Source organism: Perognathus longimembris, chromosome 4 (assembly GCF_023159225.1).
Source record: "Perognathus longimembris pacificus isolate PPM17 chromosome 4, ASM2315922v1, whole genome shotgun sequence".
Lineage (NCBI taxonomy): Eukaryota > Metazoa > Chordata > Mammalia > Rodentia > Heteromyidae > Perognathus > Perognathus longimembris.
In genome coordinates, this window is record NC_063164.1 from 32,058,310 (window position 1) to 32,073,622 (window position 15,313).

Below are 15,313 nucleotides of genomic sequence, written 5' to 3' on the forward strand. Positions count from 1 at the left end.
CATTATCACCTATACCAACAGAAAGAGGGACAAAGAGGCAAAAGGTAATTAATTTGAAAAAAAAAATCACAGAAAGCAGGGATTCCAAGGATTGCAATTTGAGTCCAATAAGGGCAAAAATGTGTTTGCAAGATCCCAGTTCCACTAATTTGCATAATCTGGGGTAGTACTTGTTAATTTAACTTACATAACTTTTAAAATCGCCCATGATAGGGGCTGGGGATATAGCCTAGTGGCAAGAGTGCCTGCCTCGGATACAGGAGGCCCTAGGTTCGATTCCCCAGCACCACATATGCAGAAAACGGCCAGAAGCGGCGCTGTGGCTCAAGTGGCAGAGTGCTAGCCTTGAGCGGGAAGAAGCCAGGGACAGTGCTCAGGCCCTGAGTCCAAGCCCCAGGACTGGCCAAAAAAAAAAAAAAAAAAAAAAAATCGCCCATGATAAAACGTGTATGTGCCTGGTTATGTAATTTTTTTCTCTTTTGGATTTTAGTTTGGAGGGTCTGTTGTTTAGTTTAGTTTTGTCTTTGTTGTATTGTTTTTGTACAATCTGGCCTAAAAAAGTGAGATGGGGATCCTAGGCTAGCCCTATGTATACTTGTAGTCATGTGTGTAATAGCTACAGTTGTAACAGAGGGGGGAAGTAGACATAAAAGGATCATAACAGGAATGAATGCTCAAGGACAGTAAATTTGAAAAATTAGGGTGGAACCAAAAGATCTTCAAGATGGTAGAATCTTCTCTAGCTTTACTACCTCTGTCATCTTTGAATACTTAGAATAGGTCTAGATAAGAGTTTATCATCTCATGGGAGGAGAGGGAAAGGGGGAGGGGGGGAATGAGGGAGGAGGTAACAAACAGTACAAGAAATGTACCCAGGACCTAATATATGAAACTGTAACCTCTCTTACATCACTTTGACAATAAATAGGAAAAAAAAGAGCTTATCAACTTTACCACATTATCTGTAGTCTTCCAGGTAACTAAATTACATGTAATTTATGTTTGTAAAAATGATCACAGCTGATAATAAATTAATAAGTTATTTGTGTCATTATAATAACATTAATATTAGAATTGGAGGAGAGAGAGAGAGAGAGAGAGAGAGAGAGTGTGTGTGTGTGTGTGTGTGTGTGTGTGTGTGTGTGTCCATGTGTCCTGGGGCTTGAACTCAGGGCCTAGGTTCTGCCCCTCGGGTTTTTTGCTCAAAAGTAGCACTCGACCACTTGAGCCATAGCCCCACTTCCCAGCTTTTGGGTGGTTAATTGTAGGCAACAAGCCAAATGTGGTGGTATTTGCTTGTGGTCCTAGCTATGTAGAAGGGGTGAGTAACAGGTCATTGTATAGGGCAAAAATCATGAAACCTTACTTGAAAAATAAAGCAAAGGCCTATCAAGCAGTTAGAATGCCTGTCTAATCAAATACAAAGCCACAAGTTCAAATCCCAGTACCACCAAACAGTATTTTTCCAAATTCTTAGAAATATGTTTAAAAATTACCTTTAACATTTCAACTATTATAATTTATTTAACCTTTGCTTTAGGTTCTAGTATAATGCCAGCTGCTGGAACTATGTATTTAACAACTTCAACTGGATATCCTTACACTTACCACAATGGTGTTGCTTATTTTCATACTCCAGAGGTAACTTCCGTTCCACCACCGTGGCCCGTAAGTACTTTCATTTTAAAGGATAACACTATTACTACCTTATATCCTTAAATATTTGTTTTATTTCTAAACTATTTCAAACACAAATAAGCATAAGTAACATCTTTGTTCATACTATCCAGATTTAACATGTTAACATTTTGCCTTAGTTACTTAGTTTTTTAAAGGAGAGAATAAAATAAGGTAAGTTCAGGTTATGTTATCCTCATTCCTTTACTATCTCTTCCTCATCAGAATATTCTGTCCATTTTATGTTTTTACTGCCAATATATAGTATTGCTTTGGCTAGTTTTTAATACTACTTAAATGATCTGTATGTTTTTAAGATAAAACAAGGTTGATCCTTTTTGGATATAGGCATCTTAATAGTTCATAATATTTCAGTATTTGAATATACTACAATTTTTATGTTTCTGGAAGTTTTAGAGATCGTACTGAATACCAAAATCTTTCTTTTTCCAGTCATGGGGCTTGAACTCAGGGCCTGGGTACTGTCCTTAAGTTTTTCTTCACTCAAGGCTAAGCTAGAATTTATGGTAGAATTGGAATTTCCCATTTACAAACTGTACCTCTTTGACTACATGTTGGCAAATATCTTTAGACAGTGTAATAGTTTATACTCTAGCTAATGGTCTCCAATAGAGCTCCAATTGCCTTATAATATGCAACCTTAAAATTATCAGACTTTTACATTTTTTGTCAGTATTATTATATAGTGGTATTTGATCTTACTTTGTATTTACATTATATATGTGTGTGTATATATATATATATATATATATATACACATAGCGATTTCAGTTTCTTCGGTGAACTACATGTTCGTGTTCTTTGTCCATTTTTCTCTGAGGGGGCTGGGGATATGGCCTAGTGCCAAAAGTGCTTGCCTCATATACATGAGGCCCTGGGTTCAATTACCCAGCACCACATATACAGAAAACGGCCAAAAGTGGCACTGTGGCTCAAGTGGCAGAGTGCTAGCCTTGAGCAAAAAGAAGCCAGGGACAGTGCTCAGGCCCTGAGTCCAAGGCCCAGGACTGGCCAAAAAAAAAAAAATAGCATTTTTCTCTGAGGGTGATGTCTTTTATTCTTCAGTACATTATATGAATTTTGTATATTATAAATATTTCCTTCTAGTTTGAGGCTTGTCCATTAACATTTTGATTTGTGTTCTTTAATTTTATGTATTCATTTATTTGTTATTTGTTGATTTATGCTGACAATGGAATTTGAACTCAGAACCTCGAGCTTGCTAAGCAACACTCTTTATTACTTGAGCCATTTTTGCTTTTGAGTTTGTTTTTTAGAGTTTCATGCTTTTGCCAGATCCGACTTAAGACTGTAATCTGTCTACCTTTGTCTTCCAAGTAGCTGGCATTACAGGCTAAGCATCATAATCCCTAGCTTGAATTTTGAGTGAAGATCTCACTAACATTTTGCTGAACTCCCTTTGAACCACAGTCATCCTGTCTTTACTTCCTTTGAAGATTTTGTTATTATTGCCTGGAAGCTTTATATTAACAAGAGGACATTTAGGTATTTTTAAAATATTGAATATTCTCATCTATGCACATGATGTATTTCTTCATTTATTTGGTTCTTTTTTGCTTTGTTTTGGTTTGATTTTTGCCAATGCTGAGGCTTGAACTCAGGGCCTAGGCACTGTCCCTGAGCTTCATTTACTCAAGGTTAGCACTTGAGCCACAGCACCAATTCCAGCTTTTTTTGTTTGTGTAGTACTGAGGAATCAAACCCATGTTAAGCCACTAAGCCACATTCCTGGTTCTTTTATTGCTATCCATCAAAGTTTTCTTTCTCCAAAAAAAAGTTCAAAACATCTTTTGTTAAATGTGTTTTTAGTACTGTATAGTTGTTGTTTTGTGGATGTCACATGCATGCATGTGCGTGTCAATACCAGGTCTTAAATTCAAGATCCTACCACTGGAACCACACCTCCCACTGGGGCATTTTGCTGGTTAATTGGATTCGTCTTCCCAGGCTGACTCTGATCTCCATTCTCAGTTCTCAGCCTCCTGTGTAGTTAGAATTATAGATGTGAGCACCTGACTTTTTAAAATCATATTTCCTAGTAAGTCATGGCTGGTGTGTAGTAATGGTTTTGTTTTTTTTTGGGGGGGGGGGGCCAGTCGTAGGCCTTGAACTCAGCCCTGAGCACTGTCCCTGGCTTTCTTTTGCTCAAGGCTAGCACTCTGCCACTTGAGCCACAGCGCCACTTCTGGCCGTTTTCTATATATGTGGTGCTGGGGAATTGAACCCAGGGCTTCTTGTATATGGGGCAGGCACTCTTGCCACTAAGCCATATTCCCAGCCCCTAGTAATGTTTTTTGGGTTTTTTTTTTCAAATTTTTATTATGAAACTGATGTACAGAGAGGTTACAGTTTCATATGTTAGGCATTGGATACATTTCTTGAGTAATTTTTTTTTTTTTTTTTTTTTTTTTTTTTTTTTTTTTTTTTTTGCCAGTCCTGGGCCTTGGACTCAGGGCCTGAGCACTGTCCCTGGCTTCTTCCCGCTCAAGGCTAGCACTCTGCCACTTGAGCCACAGCGCCGCTTCTGGCCGTTTTCTGTATATGTGGTGCTGGGGAATCGAACCTAGGGCCTCGTGTATCCGAGGCAGGCACTCTTGCCGCTAGTCTATATCCCCAGCCCCTTGAGTAATTTTTTTAATATTGTTATTGCCTAAATATCCTTGCCAAACTTTCATGTAGACAATAATTTATGAGTCAGTATTCTTCTATCCGTTTCTTGATTTCTTCCCTATCCTCAGAGCTCCTACACTGGCAGTGTCTCTACTATGGTATTGATATGATTGTATTATTGCCTTGTTCTTGAAAAAAGTAATAAGTTCAGTGATTTATCATTAGGCAATTCATAGACACACACACACACACACACACACACACACACACACAGCATAGGCTTGAGAACATAGCTCTGAATCAACCTGGGCATATTGCCATTTTGAACCAGATGATTTGTTTGTTGTGAGTATTGTAGGAAGTTTAGAAGTGACCCAGCCTCTTCAAGGTTGTGACAACTGATAGTATTTTCCAATGTTGCCAGGTGTTCCCTATAAGGCAGTAATTCCCACCTATGGTTGAGAATAACTACACTAAATCAGTTAGGGAAATTATCTATTCTGTTTTCTAAGTTTTATCTTAAAAAGGCAATGCTTTTTTTGTGTGTGTGCCAGTCCTGGGCCTTGGACTCAGGGCCAGAGCACTGTCCCTAGCTTCTTTTTGCTCAAGACTAGCACTCTGCCACTTGAGCCACAGCACCACTTCTGGCCGTTTTCTGTATATGTGTTGCTGGGGAATTGAACCCAGGGCTTCATGTGTGCGAGGCAAGCACTCTTGCCACTAGGCCATATCCCCAGCCAGCAATGCATTTTTGAAACTGCATTTTCTATATCTTCTGAGATTTTCTTTTTATTATTTTAAGTAATTATATAAAGGGTTTCAATTAAACATGTCAGCTTATAAGTACAGTACATCTTGATCAATATCATCCCTTCTATTGTTCTCCCTCATCACTCCTAATGCCACTCCTTCCTTCAGGTTACCTGGTTCCATTTTCCTAAATGTGCATTGGATATTATGACTGTATTCATTCACCCTTCCTGTCTCCATGCATCTGTCTCCTACCCTTGATTTCTCCCCCCCCCCAAAAAAAGAATAATACATGTTCCTATGCTGAGATTTTCATGGGTTTTTTCTTTAACATATTAATATGGTAAAGATATATTACTTCTTGACATTAATCTGTGGTACAAATATGTTAACCTGTTAAAATCTGTTAGTTTTATAAGACCATGATACTTTCCTTCATTTTCAGGTTATGACCATTAAAACAATAGTATTTTCAATCTCAAGTTAGAACTTAAATTTTAATTGCCACTTCTTTTACCTGTCTTGAAACACAACCTGCTTATTTTATGAATGATACAATACTATTATATTTCATATTGAATAGTCAAGTATTAGTAGTACTTTATCATGGACATATCACAAGTTTTTTGGATTATGAACTTTTAAATGCTAAATTACTAACAGAACAGAGCAGAATTGGGAAAAATACAAATTCAATGAATAATATATTTGCTTTAATCAAATATATAATGTTACTTTTAAATAGTAGAAAAAATGTGGAAAAAGGTTATTATGTTCTTGGAAACATTATCTGTTACTGATCTCCATGATGGAAATAGGCAGTGTCACGCAAAATTCAGGTGCCTTTTCTAAATAGTCACTTAGACCTATAGTTTCATAATCTTTGGAGGTGCCACATTTCTAACTAAAGACACTTTTTCAAATGGTATTTTAACATTATCACAGAAAAGGAAACCAATGGAAATAGAAAGCTTGGTTATTTCAATAAACAAACTTGAATAGACTTGGTAATAATAGCAATAAGATGTAGAAGCTGACTTCAGGAACTTTCCTCTGTAATTTTAGCACATAGGGAGTTGAATTATAACTTGCTTTCTTTGGAGGATTACAGTTGAAGGCCAGGCCAAGCATACACACAAAATCCCATCTCAAACAATAACTTGACACAGTGGTATGTACCTGTCATCCTAGTATAAATAGGCAGATCCCTGTCCAGGCTGGCGTGAGCACACATGAGAGTACCTTGAAAGAATAATGAAGGCAAAAAGGACTAGAGACATGGCTCAAAAGGTACAGAACTTGCTTGGTAAGCACAAGTCTGAATTCAGACTTTAGTACTATTAAAAGAAGAATGAGTTTTAGGTGGATACCAGTGGCTAACGCTTGTAATCTTAGCTACTCAGGAGGCTGAGATCAGAAGATTATGGTTCAAAACCATCCTGGGAATAAAAGTCCCCATGGGACTGTTAGCTCTAATTAACCACTCAAAAACCAGAAGTGGTGCTGTGGCTCAAGTGGTATAGTGCTAGACTTGAGCAAAAGAAGCTCGAACAGTGCCCAGGCCCTGAGTTCGAGCCCCACAAGTGACAAGAAAAAAAGAGTTGTTTTTTTTTAATTTAATTTATTTATTAATTGAACACAAATTTTTTTGACAAGGTGTTGTGCAAAAAGGGTACAGTTACATAGTAGGTCAGTGTGTACATTTCTTGTGATATCTTACGAAGAAAAAAAGAGTTTTAAAATAACATTTTAAATTATAAACCAAAAGTTGATTGGATTTATATGAAAATTTATGATAAATGCTATAGTAAAATATTATTTTAAAGGATTTGCCTAGAATAACATTTGTGTTTTCCTTCTTCTTACAGTCACGTTCCATATCTAGTTCTCCTGTGATGGTAGCTCAGCCAGTTTATCAGCAGCCTGCTTATCACTACCAGGTAGGCATTAAATTACAATTAAGATTCTCTCTGCTACATTCAGTCTTTTTCCATGCAACTGCCATTTTTTTTGTTCTTTCTTATGCACCATACTAGTTAGAAGTAGTTCAGCAGTTTTTTTTTCTCTTTCTTATGAGAGAACTGAACAATGTTATATTGGAAAATGAGCTCCGCTCCCTTTTTATCAAGAGTAGTAAGATCTGTTTTGTTCCCTTTTTAAATATTCAATGAGGCAAGTATGGTGGTAGCATAATCTGTTACTACAGAGGCATAGGTCAGGAGGATGGCAGTTCAAGGCCAGCCTGGGAAAAACCTTAGTAATACTTTCATGTCAACAAACAAGGCAAGCCTGGAGAAACACATCTGCAATCCCAGCTACATGGAAGTATAGGTTGTAGGATCTGGATCTGAGCCAGCCTAAGTCAAATATATATATGTATATATATGGTCCCGGTAAGCACCTACTTAGCAAGTATAAAACCTTGAGTTCAAATCCCAGTACTGCTAAAAATAATAATATAAAAGAAAATTTACTAAACAAAAGTCTTGAGTGATCTGTAGATATATAGCTTATATACAAGGCCTTGTGTTTAATCTCTAGCACAACCAAAAATAAAAACCATTGTGCAGTAATTCACACACTGATTTTTATATTAGTAATGTATCCATATCTTAATATTTAACATCAAATTAAGTAATGTATCATGGTTTATTACCTAATATGACAGGCTCTTTTGATTCACCAGCATTTTCTTTTTATTCTAGTGGGAAATTGAGAAGAAAGTATAATGCCAGATAATTTGGGTGTATGAAGTTTGAACTACAGGTTTTCTGCTTACAAAGCTAGCACTCTACAGCAGAACCATACCTCCAGCCTTGTTTCTCACTGTTTTTAACATAGGGTCTTGCTTCTTACTCTAGCATATGCTTGAACTGCCATCTGCCTAGTTTTAGGCTTCCCATAGTTGGCTGGGATCAAAGGCAGAGACCACCATGTCCAGCTTCCCTCTGTAGAAATGTGGGTCTCATGGACTTTTCTTCTCAGCTGGCCTTGAACTAAGATCCTCAGCCTCCCAAGTAGCAGGGGTTGCAGGCAGAAGTCACTGGTACTTGGCTCCTTTTTGAACTTTCAAAGTAGATTCATATGAGATTATGAAAGAGGGCTGGGGATGTGCCTTAGTGGTAGAGTGCTTTCCTAGCATTCATGAAGCCCTGGGCTCGATCCCTCAGTACCACATAAACAGAAAAGACCAGAAGTGGCACTGAGGCTCAAGTGGTAGAGCACTAGCCTTGAACACAGAGAGGCTCAAGGAACAGAGCACAGGCCCTAAGTTCAAGCCCCAGGAGCAGCCCCCCCCCCCCCGCCAAAAAAAAAAGGATATTGAAGGATTGCAGATGTAGTTAAATGGTTGAGCTGTTGCCTGTCGTGAACCTGACTTCAATCCCCAGCATTGCAAAAAAGAGAGAAGAAATGATGAGTTAAAGTAGTTAAGTACTTTTTAACATTATACTTACTTTGCAAAAATTGTATTTTTAATTTTATTACTGTGCTAAATATAAAACGAAAATGTTTACTTCACTTGCTAAAAATGAAAGTGACTTAATGGTACTTATTTAAAATATATATTATTTTAGGCCCCAGCACAGTGTCTCCCAGGACAATGGCAGTGGGGTGTTCCTCAGGTAAATTCAGTAATGTAACTTAAAATCCTTCTTCACTGTATTCTTGTGACACTGCCTGGAAACTAATCAAGAGAACTAGGCTTGAGACCTTTCTCTTATTAACTGGTCCCTTAAACAGTTTGAATCACTATATTCTCACTTCCTTACTTATAAAATATATGTATTGATATACTATACCTTTTTTGTTTGTTTTTGTCCAGTATTTTTGTGAGGATCAAAATTAAGGTTATGGAAACAAAAGTATTTCATAAATAAGTGAATGCTATATAAACATGGAAAATTACTTTGTTACCTTTGGTATTATTTTAAAACGTAGCATTTTTAGCTTCATATCCTCTTTTGCTCAATTTGACTTACTCAGAATGATTAATATCAGATTGTTTTGTCTTTTGAAAACATTAGGATTTTGGAATGTCTACAGATGCTTTACTAGTCCAACACCCTAACCCAAAATCCAACATGCTCTAAAATGTAAAACTTCGGAGACATTCAATGTGTTTTCTGTTTTCCAACTTTTGATAGCAAACAGTATGCCATCAAAAGTACTGCCTAGTGACCTTTTCCACTTCTGTGGAAATTCACAAAACTGCAAGTAGACTCCTATACCAACTTAAATGCAATAGGTCATCATATTAAAATTTCTAATGGCAATAGTAATATACCCACAGTACACTTTTAAGTGGAAGTGGAAGTTATTTAATAATATTTGTGCAATTGAAATTCAGAGTTCTTTTTAGTCTATTGCTGAAATAAAGCTACCCTGAAAAAGAATTGTAGGACAACATGAAATAAACCTTTGTTTCATCTGTTGGGGAAGTCATTTTGCTTAACAAATAACTAATTATATCTGAATTCAAAATACGTTTTTGTATTTTAGTCTCCTGCCTCGTCTACTCCATTCTTATACCTGCAACCTTCTGAAGTTATTTATCAGCCAGTGGAAATTGCACAAGATGGTGGATGTGTTCCTCCTCCACTGTCTCTGATGGAAGCTTCAGTTCCAGAGGTATATATTCACCTTTTCTTTTTCCAGTGCTGGGGATTGAACCCAGGGACCTGCACATGCTAGGCAATTGCTCAACCACTGAGCTATTATATATCCTCATTCCTACTTAGTATTAAAATAATGGATCTATAACTTCCTCACCTTTACATTTTTTTCCTTCAAGACATTCATTATGACTTGTTTTATTTATTCATATCTCTTCCTCTTATGTAAAAGAATGTATTATCTTAGACTTCTTAATTAACAAGTCCTGAACCATTCCCAAAATCTCCTTGAAAATAATAAGATATACTGGATTCAGAAAAAGTTGGAAAAAAAAGAAAATAGTAAGCTATCAAATGTTTTTGCCTTCCCATTTTCCTGTTCATCTGTATTATTGCTAATATCCTGTTACAAGCATATAATCATTATGCCAATTAAAATAAAAAATTCTTCCTTCAAAAATATACATCAACGTTATTTCATAAGTACAAATTATAAATATCATCTCCAAGTCTTTGATTTATATCTTTGATCCATCATTAATTGCCTCCCATCTGGATACTAGAAGCTGTGTGTGCAGCTTGGTATGTTTTAAATCAGTGTTGTGCAAAACTAGAAATTAGCACCCATCTCTCAGTTTGTGTATTGTTTTATTATTTTTGTATTAGGAAAGTTTATAATATTATAAAGTTGGATCTTAATGTTTACTATCCTTTTATTAGGATTCCTTGATTGTTTGTCTTACCCTACATTTGTGCCCAGTACCAGGGTTTGCATTCAGGACCTCATGTTCTCACTAGGCTTTTGTACTCACAGCTGGTATTTTACCAGTCAAACCATGCCTCTGTTTCTGGCTTCTTACTGGTCTGGAGATAAGAATCTTGAGGATTTGTCTGCCCTGGTGGCTTCAAGACCTTGGTCCTCAAGTCTCGGCCCCTTAAGTAGCCAGAATTACAGGCATGAGCCACTGACACCCAGCTTCTGTTTATTTTTTGTGGTTTCTATTTCTTTCTTTTTTTTTTTTTTTTTTCTTTGCCAGTCCTGGGGCTTGGACTCAGGGCCTGAGCACTGTCTCTGGTTTCTCTTTGCTCGAGGCTAGCACTCTGCCACTTGAGCCACAGCGCCACTTTCGGCCGTTTTCTATATATGTGGTGCTGGAGAATCGAACCCAGGGCTTCATGTGTACGAGGCAAGCACTCTTGCCACTAGGCCATATTCCCAACCTTCTATTTCTTTGGATTTCCAGATTTACTGAAGTAGAATTAATAAATAAAAAGTATACTACAGATATTTATGACATACATGATATAAAATGATCGCCACAGTTAAGCTAATACATCACTTCATATAGTTATTGTTTCAGGGTGGAGTGATAAAATTTAAAATATCTCAGTAATTTTCAAATGTGTAATACATTATAATTAACTATGGTCGACATGCTATATAAGATCTTTGAGATATCTTTAACCTGTCTAGTTGAAATTCTGCATTGTTTGAACATCTTCCCTTCCTCCTCCTCCTCCTCTGTCCCCTGGCAGCCACCATTACTCTACTCCATCACTTTTAGATTGCACACATAAGGAAGGATGTAACATTTATCTTTTTGTACCTTGTTTATTTCTTAGCACAGTGGCCTTTGGGCTTCATGAATAATAATTCCTATGTATATAAATCACAATTCATCCATTGGTGGACATTAAGGTTGATTCTGTATTAATGTTACTGTGTCAGACAAGAAGTTTTATTTTTTCTTGGAGTGCTGCAGGTTACATCCAGGGCCTTGCATATGCTAGACAAGTGGTCCACCATTGAGCTACCTCCCACAGGCATTCTACTGTTATAAATAATGTATAAATAGCATGAGAATCCATACTCATATGTGTATATATATGTATGTATGTGTATATATATATATATACCGTTTTCCAAAATGTCTGTACTAACTTACATTCCCACCAGTAGTTTACAGGTTTCTCTTTTCTCTACATCCTTGATTTACTTTGGTTCCTAGTGAAGTCACTCTTTATCACTGGTTTTCTGTATTGAGATGTATTAATTATTACTATTCTTTTTACTTTCACTCTGCTTCTTCTCTGGCAGTGTTTCTCAGCTAGAAGGGACCTAAAAATAGTATAGGCATGATTTCTTCAATTCTACCTCTGTTGTGGTGGTGAATTGGAGATAAAAGACTCTTACACATTCCTGCCCCTGCTGGCTTTGAACTGTAGCCCTCAGATCTCAACCTTTGAGTAACTAAATCACAGGTGTGAGCCACCAGCACCAAGCTAAACCATATGCTTTTTTTTTATTATCTTTAAATTGTGTATAAAGAAGTTTCGGTTCAATGCAATGCATCTTGATTATTGTCACCCCTTCCATTATTCTCCAATCCTTCCTATCTCTACCAGATCCACCCATCACCTCAAGTTCCCTAGTTCCATTTTCGCATTGAGTATTGTAACTGTAATTACCCACCATTCCTCTCTTCTTCATTTGTCTGTCTCCCTCATCTTAACCTTCATCTTCCTCACACAAGACATGCTTCAGCTCCCAAGTATTCATTTTGTTAAACTCTTTGTTAATTGTTTGAAGGGATTACACCATGGAAATCTACTCCAGTATATTCCATACTTTAGTCAGTTTGATAATGTATATATACATATGGCCATGTATGTATTTTCATATGTGTTTAAATTTTAAATCAAACACATGAAAGAATACACGCAGTTTGTCTATAAGTCCGACTTACTTCGCTCAGAATGTATTTTTCCAGATCCATCTATTTCCCTGATATACTATTCCTGATGGGTGACTAAGATTACAGTGTGTGTGTGTGTGTGTGTGTGTGTGTGTGTGTGTGTGTGTGTGTGTGTTTGTATCACATTTTCTTGATCCATTCTTTGGTGGTATGGCATCTGAGCTATTTCCATAACTTGGCTATGGTGAATAGTGTACTAATGAATATGGTTGTTCAGGAACCTTCATTACATCCTGACTTGGAATCTTTTGAATATATGCCCAAGAATGATGTCATTGGATCATTTTAGTTTTAATTTTTTTAAGTTTTCATTATCAAACTGATGTACAGAGAGGTTACAGTTTGATACGTTAGGCATTAGATACATTTCTTGTACTGTTTGTTACCTTGTCCCTCATACTAGTTTTAATTTTTTGAAGAGCCTCTATACTGCCTTCCATAGGAGTTGCACTAATTTACATTCCTATCAACTGTGTAATAGGGTTCCTTTATCCCTGCATCATTGCTAGCATTTGTTATTGTTTGTATTTTTGATAAGTGTCATCCTGATTGGAGTGAGATGTGTTCTCAGTTTACTTTGACTTGCATTTTCCTTTGTAGCCAGGGATGTTAAAAAAATAATAGTTTATGAGTTATCCAGTTTTACTTCAGAGAGATGTTTATTTAGCCCATTTGCCCACTTATTGAGTTATTGAATCATTAGTTTTGTTTTTTAAGCTCCTTATATATGCTGATTTTTAGACCTTTGCTAAATGTGTATCTGAAAATATTCATCTCCAATTATGTTGGCTGTCTTTTTAGCTTAGTATTTATGTCCTCTCCTGTGCAGAGCTTTTTAGCTTGATGTAATCTCATTTGTCAGTTCTCCTAACTGCCAACCTCCTGGAATTCCACTCAGGAAGTCCCTGCTTATGCCAATAAATTCTAGAGTTTACTCCTTCCTGTGGTATTTTCAAGGGTTCAGGTGTTACATTAAGGTCTTTAATCCACTTTGAATTGAGATTAGTACAAAATGAGAAATAAGGATCCAGTTTCAGTCTTCCACATATAGATAGCCAGCTTCCCAAACATACTTGTTGAAGAGGCTATTGTTTTCCAACTTGTATTTTTTTTTTGCTCCTTTGCCAAAAATCAGATAGCTATATCTTGAGTTATTTCTGTTTCATTGGTCTTCAAGTCTGTTTTTGAGCCAGTATCAAGCTACTCTTGTTATTTTGGTTCTGTAGTAAAGTTTGAAGTCTAGTTAAGCCATACTTAGTTCTTCATGTCAGATATTTGTCATAAGAATATATTTGTACTTACTAGAATACAATAAAATCTTTCTGAAAAAATGTGTTTTTTCCTTCTCTTTGATCTTTGATTCCCTATTCTTTTGGGTTTGTTCTATATACTCACTTTGATGTCATCCTTACCCTTGCCTCGAGCTCCAGCATCAGTCTTGAATTTTAGACTGTACTAGCCAATTAGCCAAATGTGGATGGGAGGGGAGGGGAGGAGAGGAGACAAGAGGACTGAAATGTAGTAAGAGCAAATTAAGATGTCGTCCTGTAAATGTAAAAATCATACTAGGGCCAGGCACCAGTGGCACCAGTACAAACCTGTAATCCTAACTACTCAGGATGCTGAGATCTGAGGATCATAGTTTGAAACCAGCCCAAGCAGGAAAGTCTGTGAGACTCTTATCTCCAATTAACCACCAAAAAGCTTTAAGTGGAGGTTTGGCTCAAGTGATAGAGCACTAGCCTTGAGTGTAACCACTCAGGGACAGCACCCAGACACTGAGTTCAAGCTGTAGGACTAGTGCAAAAAAAAAAAGTTCTGAAGACATAGTTTGAAAACAATATTTTAAAAACTTAAGAACTTAATAAATTTGTTATACCTTGAAATGATACTATTAGTTTAAATAAACATTATTAAATCATTAAAAGAGGGGACCTCTCTATAAGTACAGCCCCGGCTGGCCTCAGACTCTAGCCCAAGATGGCCTCTAATTCATGATTCTCCTACTTCAGCATTCCTAAAGTGCTAGGATTATAATCCTGAGGTACCATGCCCAGGTGGGAATGATTTTGTTTGTTTGTCTGTTTTCAGGGTTTGGGGATTGAAGTCAGGGCCTCAAGTACTCTACCATTTATACTGTGCCCCTAGCCATTTGGTTTTTATTTTGTGTTTTTGACAGTGTGTTCATAACTTTGCCCAGGTTAGCCTAGATCCTTCTGTTTTCTTCCCTCCATCTCCCAAATAGCTGCAATCACAGGTGTATACCACCAAGCCCAGCTTTGGGAATGGATTTTTGTCTGTTTTTCTCCATTGTGTAACAGAATGTTTAGTACAAATACTGAACAAATATCTCTCATTAATCTCTCTCTCTCACTCCCTCCACCTTTCCCCCTTTTTGTAATAGCCTTATTCTGATCATGGAGTTCAAGCAACATATCACCAGGTTTATGCACCAAGTGCCATTGCTATGCCTGCACCTGTGATGCAACCTGAACCAATTAAAGTAAGAAGCTTGTTTTGATTTTTTTCTGTTTTCCTTCACTTGTATTTTACTTTTTCAAATTTCTCTTCTGAAAAGGAAAAACTTTGGATATTTTTCTCACATTTGTGATCCGAAGTACATAATTAGTGAACTATTTTATGTGGAGGAAATGCAATGTGAAATTAGCTATAACTCCTATTAATATTGAAGAAGTTATAATCCATAAATGGTCAATTTTTTATTTGTTGTGGTAAAATACATCTAACTTAATATTCATCATCTTAACCATTTTAATATTCAGTGACATTACTTATAATCACAAAGCTGCACAAATTATGAGTATTCCAAATTTATCACCCTCAAACAGAAATTCTGTTTTCATT

The 15,313-nt window shown here is 36.7% G+C and overlaps 1 protein-coding gene across 1 annotated transcript in view; it reads left to right on the plus strand.

Annotated features, from left to right (window-relative positions):
- The window catches only part of Boll (boule homolog, RNA binding protein), a 53,696-nt gene that overhangs the window by 15,056 nt on the left and 23,327 nt on the right, over positions 1–15,313 (plus strand). Inside the window, exons 6-10 of the mRNA XM_048344204.1 lie at positions 1,541–1,668; positions 6,948–7,019; positions 8,655–8,702; positions 9,580–9,708; positions 14,853–14,951. Coding sequence (XP_048200161.1) covers positions 1,541–1,668; positions 6,948–7,019; positions 8,655–8,702; positions 9,580–9,708; positions 14,853–14,951 — 476 coding nt within the window. The remainder of the gene's footprint in view (positions 1–1,540; positions 1,669–6,947; positions 7,020–8,654; positions 8,703–9,579; positions 9,709–14,852; positions 14,952–15,313) is intronic.